The 27,149-nt window shown below is 44.7% G+C and overlaps 1 protein-coding gene across 1 annotated transcript; it reads left to right on the top strand.

Annotated features, from left to right (window-relative positions):
• The first annotated feature begins 781 nt into the window (after positions 1-781).
• PDK4 (pyruvate dehydrogenase kinase 4) lies at positions 782-10,778 on the top strand. Its single transcript, XM_086742358.1, has 11 exons — positions 782-984; positions 1,612-1,753; positions 2,776-2,847; positions 3,410-3,594; positions 4,027-4,116; positions 4,649-4,726; positions 5,370-5,446; positions 6,167-6,265; positions 6,554-6,664; positions 7,353-7,466; positions 8,198-10,778. The coding sequence occupies exons 1-11, from the start codon at positions 834-836 to the stop codon at positions 8,339-8,341; spliced, it is 1,263 nt and encodes a 420-aa protein (XP_086598484.1). The 5' UTR covers positions 782-833; the 3' UTR covers positions 8,342-10,778.
• Positions 10,779-27,149: the final 16,371 nt, after the last annotated feature.

The raw sequence follows: 27,149 nt of genomic DNA, 5'->3' as shown, positions 1-27,149 counted from the left end.
CAGGTCGCAGTGATGACCTACATGTCAACCACTCCAAACCCCTTGGCTAGGATGGGATTTTGCTCCCTTCGCACCCCCTCTGCGCCGACCCTGGACTTTCCGTACTTCCCCTCCTTGGCGCAGAGAGGTCGTTTCCCCTTCGGTTACTCCACAGTACACCAGTGTACCCCTCAGGGTTGGCAAGGACACCCGCCAGCCACCGGCCACCGGCCACCACCGCCCTGGGCCGGCGGGCGGGGGCACCCGGCCCCGCTCCCCGCAGCCCAGGCGACCCCGCCGCCGCCCATTGGCTCCCCCGAGAAGGCCGGAGCCCCCCCAGCAGCCAATGAGGAGCGGGAGGTGCGCGGCGCCCTTGGATCTTGGCAAGGCCGCTGCCATGGCCCAGCCCCTGCCCTGTAAACAAGATCACCCTGCCCCCCACCCCATCCCTCCCCAACCCCGAGCCCGGGCCCGAGGCTCCCCCGCGGCCCCCCCGGCTCTTCCCCCGCGGGACTGGCAGCGCGCCCGCTGCCCGCCGGGACGAGGAGGAGGGAGGAAGGAGCCCGGCCAACGGCTGTCACGAGCAGCCCCGGGCATGGAACGTTCCGTTAGGGGCGGCGGGGCGTGGCCTTGCCGGAGCCCCGCCCCCCGGGGGTTGTAAATACGGGCAGCACGTGAAGCCGCCCGCCACAGGCGAGGGGACAGCGCGAGGTGTGCTGGCACCCACCGGCTAACGACCGGCTAACGACCGGCTAACGACCGGCTAACGACCGGCTAACGACCGGCTAACGACCGGCTGACCTGCCACCCACCCACCCACCCACCGCCGGATAACGACCGACGCCCCGGGAGCGATGAAGGCCGCCCGGATCGCTGTGCGCACCGCCGCCCCCCTGGTAGGGGCCAGCGGCGGCAGCAGCACCCGCGGCCGGTTGCCGCGGGAAGTGGAGCAGTTCTCCCGCTTCTCCCCCTCCCCGCTCTCCATGAAGCAGTTGCTGGACTTCGGTGAGAGGCGGGACGGGCAGGGGAGTGTCTGTCGTGGGTGGGGAGGGGGGCTGCGAGCCTGTCTGTGGGAGGCTCGGTCCCGGGGTGTGGGAGGGGGCTGCGGCGGGAGGGCGATGGTGGCCGGTGGCTGCCTGGACCGAAGCTGAAGGTACGCCCCCGCTCTGTCCGGTGGCGTGGGTGGGATGAGCGGCTGAGAGTTGAACGGGCTGCTGGGTGTGTTCGTGCTCTGCCGTGCTCCTTATCGGGGAGGAGTCGCTGGCGCTGTCCCGAACAAGCTGTACCCAGATCCGATTAGCGCTCTGGCAGCTGTGAGGTCTGTGCTCATATGCCGTTTTCAGACGTCACCCCGAAGGAGCCCGTGTTTACAAAGGCTGGAGTGCTTCTTCTAGAGGATTACAAATAAGTCCCGTGTCTAGGTGGGAAATGTGCAAGTATTCCTCTCAGGAACGTGCTGTGTCTTACTGCCATGTAAACAACATTCGGCACAAACATACGCCTAGGAGAACTGGCCAGTGCTTGCATGACGATTGCAAAGGAATACAGTCCTGAAGTCTGTGGCCAGGCAGCAAATTGCACTTACATCTTGAAACTTTATTTTAATTTTTTTTTTTTTTGATTTATCCATAGGCTCAACTAATGGATGTGAGAGAACTTCTTTTGCGTTTTTGCGACAAGAACTTCCTGTGAGGTTTGCAAACATACTGAGAGAAATTGATCTTCTTCCTGATAAATTACTAGGCACTCCATCAGTACAATTAGTAAAAAGCTGGTAAGTAAGCACTACTTGAATTCAGCCTGTAAAATAACAAAGCTTTGACAACTTGGTTGTCATACACTTTTTTGAATAGTAGAAGACGGTAACAAAATACACTAGAAATGCAATTCCTCCATCAAAGCTGAATAGCAAGCTGTCATACACTGTCATTTTCTAGCATAGTGAAATCAAATTGAAAAGCAACAAGCTTATATTGTTATTTTTAAATAGTATTTTTTTAAACTAAATTTGAAATAGCTGTTAGAGCAAATCTCACTTCTTACTTTTTAAGAAGGGAGAGAAGAAAATGTGTTCTGTTTTCACATAGCATTACAGACCCTCAGAGCTACACAAGAATGGAAGAGCAGGCTATATACTTGTTTGGGTCTCTCACTGACAGAATTACTAACAGCTTCCATTCCATAGCACATTGCCTTGGCCTGTGCGCCAAGCGTTTGGAATTCAGTTAACATAATCTGTGTGGGTGACAGAGTGGTTTAATCTGATTTAACCTTGCTTTACTGCAGCTTTTGCAAGGATGGCTGACATAAAGGGCAAAAGTATTAGAGTGAGATCCAGAAACGATTCTTAATCTAGCAAACAGTTGCGCCTTTGCAATATGCGTCAAGGCTGTCAGATGTTAGCAAAAGAGGCTCAAGTGCTTAGCTTGTGCCAAAGCCGATTACCTTTGGAAAAAAATTGTTTAGGTAGCTTCCTGATCAGTATTGTCATGTGGATCTTCTTTTGAAATTACTCTCTTCTCAAGAATTGGAAGGAGATCCTATGTACCTAAAGTGAGGGTTCAGATTCCTTTCTGCGTGGCAGGCACAAGAAAAGACTTCTAATACTCCTAGGGTTCAGTCAATCAAGAAGTATTCATCTGTGATTCCATACTTGGATGGAACTTCAATACTTTAAAGATACTTTAAACTTTTAGCTGACTTGTTAGGAGTAATGATTTGGACAAGACAGTATTTTTCCTGTTCCTAGACTGATAAAAAATAATAGCATATATTGCTTGTGTTCTTTTTCAATAGGTACATCCAAAGCCTAATGGAGCTGGTTGAGTTCCATCAGAAAAGCCCAGATGACCAAAAAGTCTTATCTGAGTAAGCTTTTTATTTCTTTGAGCTTTTGATTTCACATTCCACTGTTCACAATGTAGCCAGCTCAGAATGACAGCTGTCATGAGCTGAATTTTATAATCTAGCATGAAGTGCTGTGCATAGAGCAAGCTGGTTTAAGTCTCTGACCATGTTTACCAATACTGCAAATAAATGTGACCTATTGCAGCTTGATTTTGAGGGCACACTGCCCCTTGAACTGTCATGACAGAGAAATATCAGTAGAAATTACCTTCTTTCTGAGATTTCAGCTAGGGGTCTTTTGCACTCCCTGCATTCTCTTCTGTTCAAACTGTTTTGAATGAGTAAACAGGCAGCAAATTTGACATGGCTAGTGATTACATATTTTATATTAAAAATATCAAACTCTTCTGTTTTAGTTCAGTGAGGAATTACTTATAAGAGAATGAAAAAATAGACTGTATTTTAATATTAAGGTTGTTTTGCAGTTATCTGTGCTGCTGTTAGATTAGATAATGACATTGTACAAAGCTTGCCTCTATGTAGTCTTAGAATAATGTTCTAAAAAGATCTCTTTTTTACCTAGCTTTATAGATACATTGATTAGAGTCCGAAACAGACACCATGATGTGGTTCCTACAATGGCACAAGGAGTAATTGAATACAAAGATATTTTTAAAGTAGATCCTGTCACCAATCAAAACATTCAGTACTTCTTGGACCGTTTTTATATGAGCCGTATTTCCACCCGGATGCTCATGAACCAACACAGTAAGTAGAAATTTTTACCTGAGGAAAAACTTCAGCCTAATGAGAAACATGTAATGTAAACACTTCTTAAAACTGTTGGAAGTCTGCCTCAGATGATTTTGAGTGACACTGGAAAGTTAGAAACTGAATGTCTGACTTACAAAAAGAATGGGAAGTCTTGTTTTCTAGACCACAGACTAATTGTAATAAGGCTTGTATGGAATATGTAGGGATCTCATTCTTTACACCTGAAAAGCCTGTAGATGTTGAACTACAGAAAAGTCAACAGTTTGCTGACAGTAGGTAGAATTTTTAACTTGCAGAAGGCATAAAGAGCACTCAGTACTTTATGTGATTGTAGGCTGTGGTCACACTGTATTAGTCGAGATTTAATGCTTTTGTTTATAATACGGTATTTGAGTTTAAATACAGTATTGTTTTAATCTCAAACAGCCCTGCTTTTTGATGATAAATCCAGATCAGGGCACCCAAGGCACATTGGAAGCATTGATCCTTGCTGTGATGTTGCTGAAGTAGTGAATGGTATGTATTCTCAGATCCTTAACATTTCTCTTCATGATCAGTATTTACATGTGCTTACAAGCAATTTGGGTAACCAACATGTGTTTGTATAGGATGCTGAATGTTTTTTATTGAAATAGCTGAAAGTAGTCTTATCAAAACACAAACTTCTATAGGACAGAATTTAAAATACAAAGTAGCAGTAAAAAATGTTTGGGAATAAGGCCTAGTAGGTGACAGCTGAGGTAGCAGTTAAACTTGTCTATGGTGTTGAGATTAGCCTTACCTCCTGTTCGGTAACAGATGCATGTGCTTTACAGAGTAACTGAATTTTATTGAAGATCTGCCCATGCTGCTGTAACTGCCTATTTATTTTCTGTTTTTAATGCACACAGTGGATGCAATGTTATAATCCCCTTGAAACACAGGCTTAGAGTCTGTAACACCTTAGCAGCCAACGCAGTTAAAAATCATATTTTTACCATGCATTGGAATTATTTTCTACAGTGTTTGGTATTACATTTCACATATGCTATTTAAATATTTATTTCAGATGCTTTTGAAAGTTCCAAGATGTTGTGTGACCAATATTACTTAGCATCCCCAGAACTGAAACTTACTGAAGTGAATGGTAAGATGAGAGCTTTTATGTCTGCCTTGCGATCGGTAGCCAAGCTGCTACTTTTACTGAATCCAAAGGCTCCCATTTCTGTAGCCATAATGGTGCATTCCAGCTGATTTGTCTTGGGCTAGTTCCTGATCATTTTCTGTTATAAGCACCTGATTTAATCTCCTGTGCTAGAACTCAAATGTCATTTTATCTTAAACACTAGATTTCCAGAAGTATTATTTATGAATTTGAGAGCAGTAAGACTAGCCTGTACTGAACATGATACGTTGCTAGAGAGGAGCTCTGTATCTGGGGTGAGGAAGTGGGACTGACTGAGAAACTCTGGTTCTGGTTCAGGCTGCCTGCATGTCTGATCTGCTTAATCTTTAAAATCTTTTAATTATTAAATTGAGTTAATACTTGACTTCTTTGGTTTATTTGAAAATAAACCAGTTTTAAGCAAGTGGTAATTAGAATCTAAACACTGTTATGAGAGCATGAAGTTGTTTGCTGACTGTGGGGCAGAAAAAAACCCAAACTAAGAGTTGATTTATTTTCTTGTTTGTTTTGGCATACGACTTGCTTATTGTAAAATTCGGATACAATACAGAAATTCCATCACCTTTTAAAATTTTGGTTGTCTCTTTTTTTTTCCTTCCTCTAGGAAAATTTCCAGGAGAGCCAATTAACATTGCATATGTTCCATCTCATCTTTTTCACATGCTTTTTGAGCTCTTTAAGGTATGTCGGTATAAGCTGTTTCTTCCCTTAATAGTCTGAGCTGGAGTGTCAATATTTAAAATATCTAGCTAGGTCCAAATGAAATAAAGCTTTGCATAGGACAATGCAATTTCTAAAATTTTCTTATCTGGGGAAATAGCTTTGGCAATTGAGAAGGGGATTATTGCAGTTTGTAGGAAAGAATTTGGACATTTTTGTGCGATATAATGAGACAGGGTAAGGGAGAGAGAGATTAGAAGTGGGACGTGTGGTTGTGACCACTGTTAGCCTTCTGCTTTTAGGGATTACATCTGTAGTGCAGGTTTGCCCTTGTGTCTTTTCTGTGGAGCGGGTGATACATCTTGAAGTAGTGAATGGGGCTGAACTGATGTGCTGCCAATGTGGGGTGTGGAATTCTGGCAGCCTTTAGCAACTGCTGAACTCTGCTCTTCTCCAGATGCCTGGTGACTTTAAGGGAGTTATGTTATTGAATTTACATTGGCTGAGGTACATGTTGGGCAAGAACAGTGTAATCTTTCAAGTATAGAGGAGCCTTGGCTATGCTTAGTCACTTTTAGGTGTGAGACCTCCTCTGCTACTGTTAGACGAAATTGTGTGTTCCATGGAAGCTAGGCACTCGTAGGAATGGAGGGTAGCTGTGCTGAGCTCCTGCGTAACAGGGGTCTGATTTTAAGTGCATAGATCCAACACTTCTGATAATGGTAACCTTCATTTCCATAGAATTCAATGAGAGCAACTGTTGAATTCCAAGAAAACAGTCCTTCCCTTTCTCCAGTTGAAGTGACAGTTGTTCTAGGACAAGAAGACCTGGCAATTAAGGTATTTTCTTGGTCTACTACAATATGGGCTTAATGTAATCTTTATGATTGCATATGCTGCTGCAAGTTCTATTACAAGAACTTGCAGCCTCTGACAACAGATCAAAGATACTACGCATGAGCCTTCTGTTAAATGGACTAAATGGAGGCTATAATCTAATTGAAAAATAATATGCTGCAAAACAAATGTTTGCACTTATTGCTGTTGGGAGGGTTTGTTCAAATAACAGCACTTTAAATACCACTCTTGGTACATGACTGCAGTTAACTTTATTCCCTCTTAACTCAGATCTCAGACAGAGGAGGTGGTGTTCCAGTAAGGAAAATTGAGCAACTGTTTAGCTACATGTATTCCACAGCACCAAGGCCAAGGATGGATGACAGTCGAAATACTCCTCTTGTAAGATATTTTAAATACTCTTGTTACTAATAAGGCTGCTATAAGTGTTGGACAGATTGGTAGGTTAATAAATTACAAAATTCTGTGTCCACCCTGCATACCCCACAGAGCAGCAAATATTATTGAACATCATAAATATGACTTAACACTTTCTGAAACAGATTTTTAGTATCTAGTGTAGTGAACAAAAATATGCTTTTAAAGGTATAAACAATTAAGAACATTCTGTCCTGAATCTAACCTTATTTTATTTTTTTTCTTATACTCCAATTATGGTAATTTACTTGATATTCGCTCCCACTTAGTCCTCAAACGTATTATAAATTGTGCTATCTTTATGGTGGCAAGCATAACCATAGGCTTAGACTATTGTAATTTGCCTACCAGTAGCAAGCTCCTTTTACTAATCAATCTGTACTAGCGAAAACAGGGCAGGGAAAATACAGAAATGTATATAGAAACTCTCTTTCAGGGAGATTTGTTTTGTTTCTTTCCTGCAGTTTTGGATTTTTAATTGTCAGTTTCAATGTTATGTATGAAACTGATGAGAGATTTCTGTTTTCTTTTAAGACTTGAGTTAAGTGCAAAGGACTTTCTAGCAGTTTAAAACCTCTGAACACTTTCTAGCTATTTAATTTTAAGTCATAAGAGCTAGTAAAAAATAAAGTAATTTTGTCTTTATGTTTAGGCTGGCTTTGGGTATGGCTTGCCAATTTCTCGTCTGTATGCTAAGTACTTTCAAGGAGATCTAAATCTCTACTCCATATGTGGCTACGGAACAGATGCTATTATCTACTTGAAGGTATGTATTTTGATTTGGTTAAATAAATAAAAGATAGTGTTGATAACTACCATTAATGCAGTGAAGTAACTTATTTTAAGGTAAACAAATTATCTCCTCATGAGTAGAAAAGCTCTTCGTTAAGAAATGCCAGTAAGAATTGTATCTGGTATCTAGAATTATAAAGGTCACTTGGCTTAAACTAGTCTACTTGGATAACTAGTGCTGAGAGCCCCATTACTTTTTAGATTGTATTAAAATTTGTTATCTGCCTATTCATGGAATACAAAGGACTGGGAGAAGTTCTAAGCACACTGAGGCACAGACAGAAAAGCAGTATGAAAGGAAGAGCTATATACATGTTGCATTTCTATTTAACAATTTCCAAACAGGCCTTGGATTTTTTTTTTAGCTCCAAAGTAAGGAAGTAGGAAAGGAACATATTTTAAAGTTTCTCTGGAACTTTGTAAATTAAAGTTCTTTTTCATGGCTTCCAGGGCTATCTTGAAAGCAGGTTAGAGTAACTCTTAAGGCCTATAATATTATTTAACGTTACTGCATTTGTCCTGCCAAATTATCTAAAGCAAACATAGATACTGAAACATATAAAATACTGCATCTACTGTAGAAACACTTATGTAGAAACATTTTAACATCACTGGCTTAACACTTGGAATGTACTGCATGAATTTTTGCGAAGTGGCATTATTGAGAGGTAGAAACCAAGTAACTTTTTTTCTTCTTGATTTTAGGCTCTATCAACAGAATCAATAGAAAAACTCCCGGTTTTTAACAAATCAGCTTCCAAGCATTACCAAGCTATCTCAGAGGCGGATGACTGGTGTGTCCCAAGTAAAGACCCAAGGAACGTGGCAAAGCAGAGTGCAGCCCTCTGAAGAGAAGTTGGTATCCAGGCACCTAAGGGGATCAAGCTGCTTCTCAAAGACTAGCATTTGGAAATATTCCTCTACCTCCAAACAAGCAGTTTCTTCAGTTTCAGGACTGGCAGAAGATAAAGGAGATGAGGATGTTAGAGCCTAGGCTGTATGCACTGAATGCGAAATTTTGCTGTGGACTTCAGGGTGAGGAAGATAGGAGCACGTATGTCTTTAAAGAAGATATGTGTATAGAGGAAAATCAGACTAGATTTTATTTTTTCCTATGATCAAAGACTTGATGTGGTAGAGGTGTGCAATTTTTGAGTCCTGTTTAGAATTCAAGTCCTTGCTTGAATTCTGAATACTGATAAGCATCAGTTATGCTGGTGTACATTTTTCTCCTAGAATAGTTATCAGCAGTTCATCTTATTACAGAACTTCTCAGGTAGATAGATAACACCTGTACTTTAAAGTTGTATTTATAGCATTTAGAAAAGATCCACTTAAGATGGCAGTCTTGGAGCAAGATACAAACAGCATTCAAATATACCCTGACTGGGAGCTAGGGAGAAAGTATCTTCCATATATAATGAAGTCCCATTTTATAAAAAAAAAACAAGCTGTATTCCAGTAATAATTGTTATTCTCACCTTGCTCTGTGAGTTACACTGCTAGGTTTTTTTTTTTAATGTTAAGCTGTTCACAGAAAAAAATAGCCAAGGTAGATTCCTATGCATAAGGTAACTAAGAAGAAAATTGGGATATTTTAAAAGCTACTGGAAAGAAGTGAAAAGCTACTTGGTTATAGTAGCTGTGAGTGTAGACTACATCTAGCCTACGTCTCTGCACTCCAGAAAGCATGTGCCAAGTAAGTAGGTTAGGATTTTCCAATAACTGATGTCAGACACGCAAGTCAAATGGAAAGGTTTTGGTGATGTATATGATGTAATATGTGGGGAACAACAGCATGTTTAAAACATGATCTTGCAGTTCCTTTTTGTCATGCTGTTAGATTAGTGGTTCAGTACGCTAAACCAAAATCTGTCTGTCAGTCATCTTTCTCAAATTCGTATTGGACCATACTAGCTCAAAGAGGTACATGGCGATTCTACACCTTGAAAGCTGCGATGAGCACTGATGGTCTATTTGAAAGGTTTTCAGAAAGAGTGGTGTTGGAAGTAGAATTTTATTCAAAGAACCATTCATTGCAATGGAAAGAGTTTAGGAAATGAGATGTTTCAAAATATGAACAGCACTGAAAACTACAGAATAACTTTTATGAACAGCAAAATAGTGGGGAATTGTCACAGAACAGTGCCAGTGGGAGAAAGCTGTTGGGAAAATATTCCATTCTCAATAAGCTTCTTCCTTTCCCATCTTCTTTGTGGATTTTCCTCTTTGTAAGCAAGGTAAGCCTAATGACAGAATACAAGTTAAATCATTGGACATTGTCAAACTGGCCAGTCAAAGTTCATTAGGCCTGTATAATATGACTTTTTTTTTTACTAATTTGCATATTATCTTAAGTGTGTATGATCCTTTGCAAGAAGTTGCAAGTAACAGTATTTAAAGCATCCTGCTCAGTTGTATGACAGTTTTCTAAAACATATTTGTACTTGTTGAACAGAAAGCCACTCCATACTCTACTGTGAATACCAAATATTTTTTAAATAGGAACAAGAGAAAGCTGGAACTACCTTTGTGTTCTAGACGTCCTGTTGGGATAGATTCCTCAATCAAAATAGTATTCTGATACGCTTCATTTCTTTTAAAAACTAAATTTAGAAGTATTGGTGATAAGCATAACAGCTTCAGTACTGCATCAAGACTGTTTTTATCCCAGTGAATAAGCTGAAGTCACCAAAGGTCACCAGATCATGTGTTTGAGCTCAGCACATCCATGAAATGGATAATAAAAATGAAATATCTTTGTCTAGAATATACAGGTGTGAAAAAGCTGCCTTCACTGCCATAATATACTTGAATATTTGTTGATTTTGTATTGAATACAAGGTCACAAAACCAGAACTAGGTAGTCATTGTTGTCAAGTTAACAGAAATTATACCTCTGTCTGCATTCAGTAATGCTTGAACATGAGTTACGATCTCATGATGTACTGTACACTTGTAACATAGCTGCAGCTACTCCAGGTAGAAGCTGTAACTTCTGTCTCAAAGCAGTTGAAGCACACAGGTGCTATAAACACGTCTGTAATACTGCTTGCAGAGAGAAGCTGCAGAACACACTCACGTGCAGAGAGGTGTGTATAGCACTTATGGAACCCATGTGGAATCTCTAGTATTAAAAATTACTTGAGGGCTATCTAACTAGATGATACAGTACCTTTTTCAGCATTTACTGAATTTTTATTCCTGAAAGTTGAACTGTAGTTTTAAGCCATTTACTTGGATGTAGATGTTGAAATAATTTTATAATAAAATTTTCTAAATTGTTGTCTAGTATCTCTATTTTCTTCTAAGAAGTCTACTGCAAGCAAGGGCCTTCTTTATTTTAAGTCTTACCAAATGGAGTGGAGCGAAGCAGCTTTCATACTCTGTCAAATAGAAGTAGCAGGGGAGAGAAATGCTGAAACAATGGTCTACTTATGCTTAATGTTGCATCTGCTGAGAGTTTACATAGTGCCTAAAATCAGTGCATCACCTCACACATCACCTTATTCTCTCTAATTAGGACAGCATTCATATTCAGATATGAGAACTGAGAATCCTTCATCTGTGCACACTCTGTTCTAAAATATTTTTTGTTCAGCTGTAAAGAACGTGAAAATTCACCATTAGTTTTAGTCTTATATTAAAAAAAAATCCATCATAGCCTATATTTAACCAGTAACTCTTTGCACAGACTAAACGAAAGCCTCTTTTTCCAGCTCAGAAGCAATGGGACAATTGGCTTTTAGTAGCTAGTTTGTAAGGGAATGGTAATTATCAGATGGCACAGACCATGCCATGGTAGAACAGTCCTGTACAGCTGGAGCTTTAGCAGACTTGTGTTTGCCTGGGAAGGTCAGGCATCTCCCTCAATTTTAAGAAGACAGACCAACTGTCTGAAAGAGGAGAGGTGAAAAACAGCCAGACTCTGGGTGTCTGGCAGTATATCTGCAAGTGACAGTTTTGTGTGCTGAATTTCCCCTTCTTAACAATGTTTTTCCACCTGTAACACCAGGGAAGTGTATCAGATAGTGTGAACTTCAAGCTGTTTGCAATTCAGAAATGCAGTCACCATATGACTGACATATAACAGTTGGGAGAAACAACCCAGAACTAAAGTATACCAGGCACTTTAAACTACTACTACTACTTTAAACTACTACAGAAAAAAAAAGAAAACCAACAAGAAAAACACCTGTTGTTTTTTCCACATCCATCCGTACTGTCTTGCAGTCCCTAGAGACAGGACCAGCACATTTCCCTTCAGGTTTTTCAAAGCAGAAATACATATACATGCATTCTATAACTCACCCATGGCAGACTCAGGAGATGGACACACTGCACGTGGGAGCTGGGCATGCCATGGGTGCATCAAGGATGTACATGGCTTGTGGTGTGGCCCTGTGTGGCCCTAGCAGGCAACGTGGTCTCCCCGCAGCATGCTGTGTGCCATCAGTTCCAGCCAACCTCCTGCAGTCCAGAAGGCACCAGAAGTTGTTGGTTTGGTTTGGTTTGTTTTTTTTTTCCTTTTCTTGCACAAACCCAGTGAGTGACAGAGGCCCCACACCCAGCTCATGATTCAGCAAAGCACCAGAGGTACCGGGACTGGCTTGCACCTGGCGCGTGAGAGGTTCACTGGCATCAGCAAGTTTACTCATGGCTAAAAGGCGTTCTGGTTTCACAGCAGATAAGCAGATATCGCACTTCCTCCCTTTGCCCTCCGATCAGGACCACACAAAGCCAGGTTCCTGATGTCAACAGAAACCACCCCAAAGCACCCTATGTTTTCTCTTCCAGATCGTTAGCTGAAACGTGTACACTGATTTTGTTACCAGTGCCTTGGGCACACATCCAGATTAATCTCCCTGGAGCCTTGATAAGCGGTTGTTCATTATCATTTTTTTCCTATCGTTTAACCAAGCTTTCCAATCCACCAGACTTTGCCCTTAGCATGCAATAATGTCCTTTCCATAGCATTATTACAAAACAAGATTTGCTGCCTTTGATAAGAAACACTACTGGACTGGAAAAATAGATTTTTTTTTTCCCCTTACAGTAGTGATGATGACTTGAGAGGATCAGGTTATAACACCCAAGAATTGTCCGCCTTTAAATTCTTGAGCAGTTTTGGCAAACAACAGGGAGAACTTGGCAGTTTATGATCCCTCAGCTCAGCTAATCTGAGGGTTGGGGATGGTGAAGAGGAAATGGCTCACTTCTTTGGGTTTGCATTCCTCAAAAGCTGACAGCATCGTTTTAGATGCCCTTATCCTGATCCTGTATTACAGGCCTTAAGGTGGCTTTGCACATCTGTGCTGGCATGCACATTCAAGACAGAATGACTGACTCAGTACCTGCCCAGATGCTGCTCCTCCTTGCAGTTAGCAAAGGGAAAGCAGGACACCCTGGCAGGCAGTCTGTCTGTCCTGCTTCTCTGCACTCACCTCATAGGGAGGAAAGGACAGAAAATCCCCACGGGCAGTCTGAATTCTTCCCTGCCATCTGAAATAATGGGCGACATAGCAAGAGGCTGGAGCTAGCTGTATCTTCAGAATATTCTGAGGCCTCTTAATAACGTAATGGTTTATATAAGTGGAAAAATATGTATGGGCTATTAGGAACTGCTCCTCACTACTTCTCCTCAATATTCCTTCTGCAGCTACGAAAGAAAACCAAAACAGAGTGCAGCAAATTGGCCTACGTAGAATTAGCACAGATTTTCCTGTGCCGTTCCCTTGCTTTGCAGTTCCTGGCAGGAAGAGGCAAGAAAAGAAAGGACCTACCTGATTTCCTGCTGTGCAAGGGGGACAGCCTTGAGGAACGAGCCTCACGCTGCCTTCCTGGAATCATGTCCAGTTGAATACTTGGATAGACCTGCAACGTGGGAAACATAGCAGGAAGAGTGACCACCATTCCCACCATTTGAGACTGCAGAGCATCCTCCTGCAAGGCAACAGAGAGTTTCTGATGGCCATACTTTAACTTACATTAATATCACACATTCAGATATGCTTTGTCTGAGAGGCTAAAATAAGAAAACAAAATTTTAAAAGATAATTGTTTTCGTTCTTGTTTATAGGTTAGACTTTCTGTACTATGTTTCATTAGGGGACTAGGCTTGAAAACAGAACCTTGGCATAGGATTTGGCACACCAAGTACAATACCTTATCATGACACGATGTACGTGTCTGTATATGTGCCAAGGTGTGAGTTGGATATCTAAGCTCCCTCTCTAGTGAGCAGAGTCAAGATATCCAGAGGACCCCAGAAAGCTGTCAGCTCCTCCTGAAGCAGACACTTACTTCTGGCCAGCTCAGTAGCTCTCCTGTCTTCAATGGCCGAGTTCAACTGACTGTAACAGGACCTGGGGCACTGGGTTTAGATGGCTTCAGCTGTGAGCTTGCTCCCAGCTAATTCAGTTACCTAAAAATAGACACAATGCCATATGAGGAGCCCTGGAGTACTCTGCCTGTCTCTTATCTGTCACTCCAGAAGAACAGAGATCTTCCACAGGTTCTTTGTCATGTCTGCCAGTCCCATGCAAGTACCTTGTACGGACTCTCTTGGCTTTCCCAAGTATCAGTGAACATTTATGTTTAGCTAAATGACTCAAGTCCCCTTACTAATTCTGGGTCATTGTGGGAGGCTGGAAATCCAGAGCTCAAAACAATATCACCGCTGTGTCATTGCTGGCCAGGGTGGATAGATAATGGAAAATCCCAGACAATATTTATCCTGGAGCAAATGCCAATGGGATCACAGCAGAGGAACTCCGCTGGCTGCCGGCACAAGCTGTGTCAGCCTAGAGCTGCCCGTGTGCAGCTCGTCACTGCTGGCTGCGTTTCCCAGCATTGCAGGTCTGTCTGGGTTTGGGGCTGATCTTGGTGCCACACGACCGCAGGAGATGGCGTGAGGCGCATCACTCAGGGCTCCGCACCCCACAGGGCAGCAGCGCAAGCACCCAAGGGCTCTGTCAGAGCCATGCTTACTCCTCCTGGGACACCCAAACACCATTTAACTTGCTGAGTGCGCCTTCTACAGAACATTAGGAGGTGACTGTAACTGATGCCATTGTTAAATACACTGAGGCATATTGATAAATCAGATGCATTGAAAGCTCTTTTCTGAGTGTTTATGCTTGTGGCTTTCTCTTTTCTAGCAGCTTCGCTGTCCACAACACTCCTGGTTGATTTTTAACAAATTAACTGGGAAACAGGGTGGAACACCTGGCAGGGATATTTGTCCTTTCCTCCAATCGCTGTGGCCTGCAGCATGATTAGTAACGTGCATTGGTGACCCAGAGTCACTCCCCTGCTTACAAAGGGTACGACTGGAGGAATTCAACCTTCGTGGAGGGGTGGAACAGACCATTTATAGCACTCTGAGTATTAACAGATACATGCCGTTGCTCCACGGACCATAGGAAGCTGTTTGCTCAGGCATAAGAAGTTGTTTGTGTTAACACAGAGGGACCTGTTCGTGCTTAGTTAGGGCCTGTTACAAAACCCTCTGAACTCACTGGACAACTCTCTCCTGTTTCTAACCAACTTCGCCTCAGGTTTTACATAAACTCATGATGAAGAAAGCTTCATTTTCAAACTCTGACCAGGGACACTCTTAAGTTTTCATTATCTGTGTTATTTGTGGAGATGCCCGGAAGCCTTCTGCTGGCCAGGATAACTCCATGAGCTTTGCCTCTGTGGCCTTGCCCCCTTGTTCCTCTGTTTTTCCTACTCCTGCTGCTGGTGCTAGGCTGTGCAGGCTCTGAGCACAACTTCTGTAGCCAAAGGATTGGAACAGTTCTTCAGAGGCATGGCACACTTTCAAAAGCTTTTGATGGTTTTTCAAGGCCACTGGACGATCACTTGAGAAAAAAAAATAAAAATCATAGCACCTTCTGCATATTCCCAGGCTTCTGTCTCTTGAATGACAACATCCATGTCAGAACAGCTGGAGAAATGGCAAAACTACTCACTGGAGGACTGTAAATTGATGTAGTCAGACTTTGGAAATTATATTACAGAGATTAGTATTCAGGGCTGCCTGAAAGATATGTTTTCATCCTTCTCCACAGAGTTGTCCTTGCCTTCTCCTTTGCTCTGCAGCAGAATGATATTCTCCACCTGTGAGTATTGATGTTGAGGGAGAGGATGTGTCTTGACTTTAAATCTGCACTGTTGGAGTCAAACAGAGGAGAGAAGAACCACAGATCCTCCCACCTCTTCCTGGGACTGAACACAACCACTGCTATAGGAAAGGAGAGTTTTGGGGGAGAAGGTCCATCCTCAACAGCACGCTCTTTTTGAGGGGGGTTGTTACATTTCATAAGAACAGAATGGAGATTCCAGCAAAGCTCTTCACCATTTCTTTAAAGTATATTACCACTAGAAAGTTTGTTGGTTTTTTGTAAATATTTCTGGCAGAACAGCAGTATATTGGTGTACATTATGTTATGCTTTCACTTTAAAAAGTTTTTTTTTTAAATAATAGATTCAGAAGTAGTTATTCAATTTTCTTGGTATTATATGTATGGGTATGGAATATAGGATATAGGTAACGGATCAATAGGTTGTCTATAACCATGTCTGACAACTTCTGCTGATGTAATTCACTGTTATTTTCTGTAACGTGCTTCTAACATATGCTAACCCTTTATTTTCTTTTTCAAGCAATAAAAAAGTGTAATACAATGCGGGATCAACATATTAACCCAAGTAAATGAAAAATATTAGAGTAGTAATATTTCATCTATAGACCTCACACCATGTCCACTGAAATCTGTGACAAGCTTCCTGTTGACACCAGTGAATTGCGGACAAAGCCAAAATGGTTTGAGCTGCTGGTCAGTAGAGGAGACATATACACTCTGGAAGGTCTCCAGACCAAACTAGTTTTTGACTCCTTCAGATCTCAAGACCAGACAAGAGGCCAGCCTCACTGTGTTACCTGCCATGCGGCCTGCAAGACAGCATGTGTTGTGCTGGAGGAATTTACATAGAATCATAGAATCATAGAATGGTTAGGGTTGGAAGGGACCTTCAAAGGTCATCTAGTCCAACCCCCCTGCAAGGAGCAGGGACATCCCCAACTAGATCAGGTTGCTCAGAGCCTCATCCAGCCTGGCCTTGAACGTTTCCAGAGATGGGGCCTCCACCACCTTTCTGGGCAACCTGTTCCAGTGTTCTATAACTCGCATCGTAAAAAAATTTTTCCTAATTTCTAATCTAAATCTAGCCCCCTCTATTTTAAAACCATTACCTCTCGTCCTATCGCAACAGGCCCTACTAAACAGCCTTTCCCCATCTTTCTTGTAGGCCCCCTTGAGGTACTGGAAGACCGCTATCAGGTCTCCCCAGAGCCTCCTCTTCTCCAGGCTGAACAGCCCCAACTCTCTCAGCCTCTCCTCATAAGAGAGGTGCTCCAGCCCTTTTATCATCTTCGTGGCCCTCCTCTGGACCTTCTCCAACTGGTCCATGTCCTTCTTGTGTTGAGGGCTCCAGAACTGGACACAGTACTGCAGGTGGGGTCTCACCAGGGCAGAATAGAGGGGGAGAATCACCTCCCTCGACCTGCTGGCCACGCTTCTCTTGATGCAGCCCAGGATGCGGTTGGCCTTCTGGGCCGCAAGGGCGCATTGCCTGCTCATGTTAAGCTTCTCATCCACCAGCACTCCCAAGTCCTTCTCCTCAGGGCTGCTCTCAATCCATTCCCCGCCCAGCCTGTATTTGTGCCTGGGATTGCCATGACCCAGGTGCAGGACCTTGCACTTGGCCTGGTTGAACTTCATGAGGTTGGCACGGGCCCACCTCTCCAACCTGTCAAGGTCCCTCTGGATGGCATCCCTCCCTTCCAGCATGTCAACGGCACCACACAACTTGGTGTCGTCAGCGAACTTGCTGAGGGTGCACTCTATCCCACTGTCCATATCGCCGACAAAGATGTTGAACAGGACCGGGCCCAGCACGGACCCCTGAGGGACGCCACTTGTGACCGGTCTCCACATGGACATTGAGCCGTTGACCACCACTCTCTGAGTGCGGCCATCCAGCCAACTCCTTATCCACCGAGTGGTCCGTCCATCAAACCCATGTCTCTCTAGTTTAGAGAGAAGGATGTCGTGCGGGACAGTGTCAAAAGCTTTGCACAAGTCCAGGTAGATGATGTCAGTTGCTCGTCCCTTGTCCACCGATGCCGTCACCCTGTCATAGAAGGCCACCAAATTGGTCAGGCACGATCTGCCCTTGGTGAAGCCATGTTGGCTGTCACCAACCACCTCCTTGCTCTCCATGTGCCTTAGCATGGTTTCCAGGAGAATCTGCTCCATGACCTTGCCAGGCACAGAGGTGAGGCTGACCGGCCTGTAGTTACCTGGGTCTTCCTTGTTCCCCTTTTTAAAAATTGGGGTTATGTTCCCTCTCTTCCAGTCATCAGGGACCTCACCAGACCGCCACGACTTCTCAAATACGATAGCCAGTGGCTTGGCAACTTCATCCGCCAGTTCCCTCAGGACCCGCGGATGGATCTCACCAGGACCCATGGACTTGTGCACCTTCAGATTCCTCAGATGATCCCGAACCTGCTCTTCGAGTACAATGGGCAGTTCTTCATTCTCACAGTCCCTGCTTGCACCTTCTATAGCTTGGGCGGTGGGACAGGAACTCTTGTCGGTGAAGACTGAGGCAAAAAAGTCATTGAGAACCTCAGCCTTCTCCATGTCCTGGGTAACCAGTACACCAGTTCCCTTCTGGAGGGGGCCTACATTTACTCTGGACTTTCTTTTGTCCCCTACGTACCTATAAAAGCTCTTCTTGTTGTATTTTATATCCCTGGCCAGATTCAGTTCTGCCAGTGCTTTGGCCTTCCTTACCTTATCCCTGGCCACTCGCGCAGCCTCTTTGTAGTCCTCCCAGGCTACCTGTCCCCACTTCCACCCTCTGTAGGCTTCCTTTTTCACTTTCAGTTGGTCCAGGAGCTCCTTGCTCATCCACGCCAGCCTCCTGGCCTTTTTGCCCGACTTGTTTTTCATCGGGATGCACCTCTGCTGAGCTTGGAGGAGGTGCTCCTTGAATATGGACCAACTTTCCTGGGCCCCTCTTCCCTCCAGGGCTGCCTCCCATGGCACTTGGCCCATCAGGTCCCTGAAGAGGCCGAAGTCCGCCTTCCTGAAGTCTAGGGCAGAGAGCTTGCCATGTATTTTCCTTGCTGCCCCGTGGATCTTGAACTCCACCATGTCATGGTCGCTGCAGCCAAGGCTGTCCTTTAGTTTCACATCCCCCACCAGCCCCTCCCTGTTGGTGAGCACAAGGTCGAGCATGGCACCCCTCCTTGTCAGCTCCTCTATCGCCTGCAGGAGGAAGTTATCATCCGCACATTCCAGGAACCTCCTGGACTGCCTGTGCCCTGCCGTGTTGTCTCTCCAACAGATGTCAGGGTGGTTGAAGTCCCCCATGAGGACCAGGGCCTGTGACCGTGAGGCTGCTCCTATCTGCCTATAGAGCACTTCATCTGCTCTGTCCTCCTGGCCAGGCGGCCTGTAACAGACCCCCACTGTAACGTCCCCTGTCCGTCCCCGTCCTCCAATCTTGACCCATAAGCTCTCTGTCAGCTCCTCCTCCATCCCCAGGTGGAGCTCCCCACACTCCAGCCGGTTGCTGATGTAGAGAGCGACAACCCCTCCTCGTCAATCAAGCAACACACCTAGGAGAGGAAGAGGAATATGTGACACATATTTAGACATTCAATATATGTTGAACAGAAAGGTGTATATGCACATATGGCCAATTTAAAGGCACTGAACTGGCTGACAGCTCTGGCTTCAGCCCCCTTCCCCCCATCCACTGCAGTGCAGCCCTTATAGTGGAAAACCTTGAGCTCCAAACACCCCAGACTAGAGGGAGGTCAGCTCTCAGCCTTTCTGTTCAAGCCAGGAGAGACCAGGTCCATGCTGGGGAAGTCTGGGTGCAGAGATCCCATTGTCTCTGAGGTGTAAGTGTGTCCCCCTTTGGCAAAGCTAGCAGTTTGTCCCTGCATCCCTGGCCACCGAGAGCTTGGCTGGTATGAAGGGGCTTTGCCCATGCCTGGAGACAGAAGGACAGGACTTTTTAACAGCACTGAACAGTGACCAGTCACAGCTTGTGCTCATTTCACACAGCTGAGGCTTTTTTACAAAAAGGATTAAGAGTCTCCAAACCTGGAACAATGTGAGGGCCCGCTTCAATACGGCTGGAAGATTATTCCAGCTGTTTGGGGCTGTGAGTCTGAAAGAGCAAAGCTTGCCTCCCATCGTCAGTGGAGTTCCCGACACTTTGATGTGAACAGCTTGGTTGTAGCAGAGGACAGACTGGCAGCTAGCGCTAAATAAAAGGACACAAAACAGCGCTGTAAATAAGGAGTGAATGATTATAAACCTTTAAAATACCCTTCAGGAAATGCGTGGTTGCTGTTCAGTTGCTAGCTGCTGGCTCTTTTTTTCTTCTTAGAGCCTTCTAGCCCTTTTTTCCCCCTCTTTTTCTATTAAGGACAAACACTGGGTAAGTATACAGCATGACCTCCTCCGGCTGGGGCCGGGGGCCGCGGGAAGCAGTGGTGCCTGTCGGCGTTGTTCTGGCAGCCTCCAGAGTGAGAGATAGGGAACGTATGGGAACAGCATGTTCCCCGTTGGCTGCACCAGGAGCTTAAAAACATGTTTGTGTCGAGTCAGCAAGAGCCGCCTGGGGCTGGTCACGCCACTGCTCTCTCCCTCCCTTTCAAGGCTGCTGGAAGGAGCAGCGTCAAAGTTCAAGCCCACGTGTGAGCCTGTTCCAGGCGCTGCCTGCGGTTTACTCCTGCCTGCCCAGAGCCATTTACCTGCCGTCTCGGCCAGGTCACTTGAAAATGAAAGGGAGTCAGGGCTGCCTCTCTGCCCCTCTCCCTGCCCTGCATCGGAAAGGGCATCTCTCCCTGTGCTCGAGGGGGTGCCAGGGATCAGGTAGGACTCGGTGCCATTTAATAGCAAACCCTCCTACGCTCACAGCACGGCAGGGCGACAGGTGGTCGCCCAGTCAGCTGAAAAAGGAGTCCTCCTTCTTGATCTTCTCCAAGCAGAACCAACCCTCTGTCAAAGCTCTTGAGAGGATGGAAAAGGGACAAGGACACTAAGGGGACACCAAGTGCATAGCTCAGGTATGCCCCTGAAGCATAGAGATATGTGGGTCCTGCACGAGGTGCCTTGCAAGAGGGGACCGAGACAGTGTAGTGCAATGTGCCGAGTACTGGTGGAGTTTCAACCAGCTGGAAAGAAAAGTTGGAGAGTTGGGTTACAGACACCTCCAGCACCTGGCTCCCTGCCATGTCAGGGTGTCTGGGACACCTCCATCCAACGCTTGCTAACGCCACGTGTCTGCCTGGAATGGGGTTCTGTATTCGCCTGTTTGTTTGCCTGCTGTTAAGGTCCCCCCCAGAGTCCTCAGCTGCCCCTGAGGACCAGTGCAGGAGAAAATGTTCACGTTTGCCCTGAAATCATAGTCACTGTGATGGGCAGCTGCTCTCCAGGGAGGGCCTGCAGCCCATGCTGGTGGCTTATGAGTCCTTCATGCCAGGGACAGGCTTTTGGGTGGGCCTGAGGGGAAGGAGCGCACAGAAATGTTGACTGTGACCAAGTGGAGAGTCTTGTGTTCAAAATAACATTGTCAGCTTCAAGTATCAAAAGTCACAGTTCACAGCCCTCAAAATGCTGATTCTCATTGTTAAATAAACAATGTTTAATCTTCTTGTTTTACATTGGATTTATTTTTTTCTTCTTCTAGCTTGCTGTTGGACTTCACCTGCAGGTGTGCATGACCTCTCCCTCTGGTTTATTGCGACATTTATTTTTCACCATGTGAAAATCCACATCACTTCTAATGCCAATTCTCCCCTTGCTCCCTCAGTTCTCCACACACGCTGCCCCGCCCCCCCCAACTCCGATGAGCTGATCTCCTTCCTCTCTCCTGTGTGGCTCCAGCAGCACAAAAAGAAGCTGCAGAGATAAAGGGCTTCATGGATAGGGACCTTGCTGATAAACCTCAGATCTCTGGAGGGCCAAGGTCACTGGTTTGTACTTACTCCCACACCACTGGAGGATGCAACACTTGATTTTTGGGGAAAGCTGGAAGGGCAAGGTCTCTGCCATGTTTCTGATCACAGGGTAGGAACCTCCCACCACACTGGCAGATGCAATATGTGAGTACAGCTCACCTCAGCTGGCGCTGAGCAAGGCAAGGCACACCGACTGCCCTCCGAAAGCCAGCCAGCATTTGGGTTTCATCCACCCACCATAAGACCGAGGGGCATTTGACTGAAGACTTTTTTTCAGCCAGCTAGGTAAACGTGTTCCTGCAGGTTAGGAAATCCAGAGGTGATGGAGAGCAGTACAAACCCACAGAACTGCAGGGGAGCAGGGAGGGATGGCAGCTCTGCCGCCCTTGCTAGAAGAGGGTGCAGTGATGGTGGGGGATCGGGCACTGTCTCACATACCAGAGGCTACACAGCCAGGGAGGGGAGGACACACCACTCTCTCCCAACCGTATCCTTGGGATAATCCAGCTGCCCAAGCGCCACAGCTGGTGCTTGCCACCTTTGCTGCCACCATCCAAAGCTGAGCGCCTGAGCACTGGAGCACAGTCAGGAACATTGAAATATTGTAAATTGTTGCAGGAACTAAAGATTCCTGTGTTAAACCCTCCAAATAATTTCTAAGGTAATAAAAAAAAAATAGTAAGACAATTGGGTCTCAGTTTTAGACTGGAGTATTCTGCAGGTCACAGCAGGCTTGATTGCATTAGAGACCTTTAAGATCGGGGCAATGCTGTGGTACCTGCTGTGGTACACGCAGTACTCCATCTACCCAACAGCTGCACATTACACTGTCAGTGTATTGACGTATAAAAAACAAATGTTACATATAAAAATGTATTACTTCCTTTCTTTCCAGCTGGTCAAAGCTCCTTTAGCTGAGAAGAGTTTGACTTTGCTCACGTCTGATTGCTCTGTGTGTGTGCAGGTGCCTGTGCAACTCATTTCAGATTATTTTTAACTGGGACAAACTCCCTTCACAAAAGCTACCAAAACCCACTATAAAAGAAAGAAATCACTGAAATTCTCTGGATTTATGGTGGAGGGAAGGGCAGAGCTGTGGGAGAAATGGGCCCAGATGGCAGAGTGGGGTCCAGATTTCCAGCAAGGTATAGTTCGAAGCTGCTGGCACCAAGAGTTGTGCTCACCACGGACACAGGCAGACAGCGTGCCCTTGACTTCAGGGCATCCACGCACCTTTTCCCCAGCAGTGACCTTAGAAACAGCAGGATAGACTCACCAAAGGGCTTCCTCGCCTTTGGGAGGTAGATTTAACTCAATGGACTTCACTGCAACTGGGTCTTTAGGGTCAGTGTTGCTCTGCATGGATGTTAAAATACCTGTATTACTTTTTGTCATGAAATGGCTTTGCCTTGACTGCAGTGATGTCTCTTTGCCTGTGCTCTCCAGCATGCTGTGTGCTTTCAGCCAGCCCAGGCACTGCCCTGCCCTTCAGCAACACCTGCATTTTTGCACTGCATGAACCGGTGCCCACGTATTTACAGAGGACACAATTCTGTCCCCTCCTCAATAGCGCGTTACTGTAAAGTAGACTTTCTGTGAGTATTGCCACTCTTTCGTTCCTGTGCCTTTTTCCTCAGATCTTAGCAGTTATTTGTTCTTAGTCCCTGACCAACTACTGGTGTTTTTAGGGTTATCAGGAATAGGTGAAGATCCCTATTTCTGACCAAAGTTGTCTGGATTCAACCCTCTTTCCCCCTACAGGTAGCCAACAAGCTTATGGCTGTACGCAGGCAACGCAACTCCCCCCTGACAGTTAATATTGACATAATCTGACGCAGTGCTAATTGCGGTACAAATAGCCTCAGAAGCCATAGCAATTGCCCTGTTACAAGGCTCAAACGTGGTGTGACTCTGGCACCAGGCAAAAGGCTGATACCAGCATCCCCAGCCAGCCCCAGCTTGAAAGAATAGAAATGAACTGTTCATCAGTGGTGTAAAAATCACCACATGCCCTACTGTCCTCGTTTCAAACGCCTTAATTGTGATTTAGCAGCACTCCATAGGGTGCCTGTGCAAGGTAAAAGGCAACACACAGCTGCCATGTGCTAAGAAAATGTCAACTGTGTATTAAAATCAAACAGGTCATTGGAATGTGTAATATCCATAGTCACCTTTCCACTTTGTGTCTCACAAAGCTTAAGATGCATTTGGAGAAATAGTCAGAAACAGATTTCTGAGCAGCCAACTGATTTCATCTGACAGTTGCTGTATATAGCAATCTTTTCTGACCCACTCATCAGCTGTACCAGAGGTCCCCGCCGTTCTGCAAATAGAGACTGTGGTAGATCTTTCCACTACTTTAAGATAATTCTTGGGGAGGTTAAGGTGTCAGACACTAGCTAGGCTTTGCCATCTCTGCTAATAGCACGTTCTGCGCTGTCATTTAGCAGAAGAGCAAACCCTAGGGAGTGGAGTGAAATTCTGCTGCCATATCTTGAAACTAAATGGAAATATTGCTGTGTCTGACCCATCTGTATCTTATAGTGTTTCAGAAAAGCAGCAGCAGCCCTTCAGAGCCCTGCAAACCTTCCAGCACACTGAAAAGCTGGCATGCCTCTGTGGCTTCTCGGAGTTTAATAAAGGTGTGTGATAGCACAGGCCACCCCAGACTGTTTCAATCTTCCTTCCAGTCTTGAAGACTGAACTCCTGTGTGTTTAATTTAAAGGTACTTGTCCCATGAGCAAAATCTGCTGCCAAAAGCATCAGCATGTTTTTAAAGGACGTTCCTCAAATACAAATGAGCCAAGCCTCTGTGATCATTTTAATTGGTCCAGCAGTGCTCGCAGCTAAAAGTAAAGCTGCCACCTTTCATGGCAGACCAGACCTTTCCCCGTACCCCCCAATATTTCTGTTTCTGACATTTTACAAAAGTAGTTGTCAGTCTTGCTCAGTCTGGAAGATTTATATAAATTCATGATCACAGCAGTTAACTTGATTCTGTCAAAACTGGTGTATAGGCTGTAAGATATTGCCCCATGAAAGAAGAGAAATGGTCTTTCAAGACGGTACGTGGTTTTGAATTTCATTGATGCCAGAACACTTGCGGCAGTTTATTGTTTCAGCTCTGATACCCTGATTTGGGTTGAAAAACTCTGATTTCAACTAGAGCAAAGATTTTGACTGAAATCTCTCTGCAAGTCTCCTCACACATGCCCATGCACACACATGTTGACGCGCACATAGACCCAGACAGAGCTGCCAGAATTTAAATGGATGTTTCAACACCATTCTGCTTTTGTGTAGTCAGGAGTTTTGGTCCAAAACTTTTCAAAGATGATACGGACAGCCTTGTCATCCTCCATGGAGGACTAATGACAGTGCTATGTAAGAGCATGAAAAGGGGTGCAGACAACCCATCCCCTTCCTCTGCCTGGGGAGAAAATTTGCTTTTCAAATGCCAAGGGTAAAAAGGCATGGAGATCCTGGCTGCCAGTGCCAGGTGGCCTCAAGGCTCCATGTTTATGTTCTGGGCTTGGAGCATTTTCTTCTTTATAATGCAAACTCTTCTTATTGCAGTCATTATGAGAGGAATGAAGGACGTGGAACCAGCACCCCTTTTGCTGAAGGTCCCGAGGCTGAGTATTACTGCCATTCAGCCAAGGAATAGGCTTTCATCAGGTAGCTTGTTTTTGGAGTAGAGGTGTGTGACATTGACTGTTGAGTATGGTCTTAAAGTATCAGTAATGAGCATATTAACCAAACAAGTATCACACTCTAGGACCAGTCTGTGTGCAGACAGTTGTCAATACTCATCCAAAGTCACCTTTTTGGAGAGAAAAAATACTTATCACATCTCTAAGCCTTGTGCAACCAATATGGTTTTGATACCACTGCACACAGTAGAACGCAGCTGGGGATATATCCTTCCCCTCCTGCCACCAGCAGCACTGGAAAACCAGCCTTGTCTCAAGGACGAATGGTGAAGGTTTTAAGGACATGTTGGCTGGAGGCAGAGCAGGAACTGGTCAAGATTTACTGCTTCCACTTCCAATGTCCTGAGTTTCTTCTTTGTGGACTCTGGCTCCTCTTCTTGGCATTAGGCTAGCAGGACAAGCAGCAGTGTTAGAGAGCTGACACAGCCACACTGTTTTGGGCTCATTGTTGTTGTATCTAAGGTTGACCAAATATGAATAGACATTTAAAGGTTTTTGAAGGAAAATACATTCCTACAATCTAGAATACAATCTACACTGGTAGATTGACTCTAACTTCAGTGTCACCTACATGCTCTCCATGGAGAAATCAGTGGAATTTTAAGTCAAGCTGGGTTTTGAGTCAAACCTAGTCCCTGATGTCAGTCAGATATCAAGGGCTAGGTGTAAAATTATTGCAAGAGCACTTTACAAAGAGGATTTTCCATATTTCCATGAGCAGCTGAATTATGGCTCTGCACTGGCCCACAAAAACATGCAGAGTGTCTCTATGTTCATAGATGGGACAGCTTATTTTGTCAACAATGCATGTGGAGTAAGAACATCTCTTCATATACACCTCTTAAAAAGCCTAAGGACCAAAACATGTGATCTTATTGCTAGCCATTGAGATGTCATTAAGGGAGCTGTGGGAAAGGGCTGCAAATGGGAAAGGGTAGTTCATTCTTTGTGCCCATCTGTGCTTTAAATATTCTAATAGGCTGTGAAATGCAGGGGAAATGTCTCAAACATGGCTGCATCTCTACTAAGAAACCAAATGGCAAAAAGCAACTCATTTCACAGAAGACACCAAACAACCCTGAAAACAATTTTCTGTCATTTTAGGCCATGACTAAGTTCAAACTTGCAGTGTAGAGGTGACAACTTGGTCTGTCGTTATTTCCCCCTGCAGCCATCCAATCTGTTTCATCTTTAAAAATATAAAAGCACAATCAGGAGTTATATTACAGTATGAAATTTCAAGGCATCTGCCCTAAGTCAGAATAATAAGTCTGTGCATCCCATAAAATGTAATAAATGATGAGTTTTTACCAGGTATCCCCATGCCTCACATGAGCAACTCCATCCATTGTGTGGGAATAGAGTACAGTAAGAGAAAAAAAAGAAAGAAATGCTAAAAGGTATGTGATGGTTTAGCCTGAATTACCACACAGTTTCTCGCTCCCGCTCCCCCTCCCCCGTGGGATGGGGGAGAGAATTGGGAAGGAAGGAGAACTCGTGGGTTGAGGTGAAGACAATTTACTAAAATAACAAGGCAAAACTACAATAATAACAGAATATAAGGATATTAAAATATACAAAGTGAAGAATATGTTTTCTCACCACCCGATGTCCCAGTGACCGATACAGCCCGTCCCGAGCAGCGATCACGGAAACAAAACCGAGCGGCAAGCAAAGGAGCAAAAGGGAGCCAGCAAGGTAGAGAGAACGATGCCAGCAAAATGAGGAGCAAAGATGGATGCCAGGAAGGCAGATACCCACCCTAGCCAGCCCCCACTCATATACTGAGCATGACGTTTATGGCATGGAATACTGTCTTTGACCAGTTTGGATCAATTATTCTGTCTGTCTTTCTCCCAGCTTCCTGCATCTGCAAATTAGCAAGAC

The sequence above is a fragment of the Chlamydotis macqueenii genome, chromosome 2 (genome assembly GCF_036417535.1).
Source record: "Chlamydotis macqueenii isolate bChlMac1 chromosome 2, bChlMac1.mat, whole genome shotgun sequence".
NCBI lineage: Eukaryota > Metazoa > Chordata > Aves > Otidiformes > Otididae > Chlamydotis > Chlamydotis macqueenii.
Note: the sequence above shows the minus strand (reverse complement) of the source record. Positions and strands in the feature narration are given on the sequence as shown.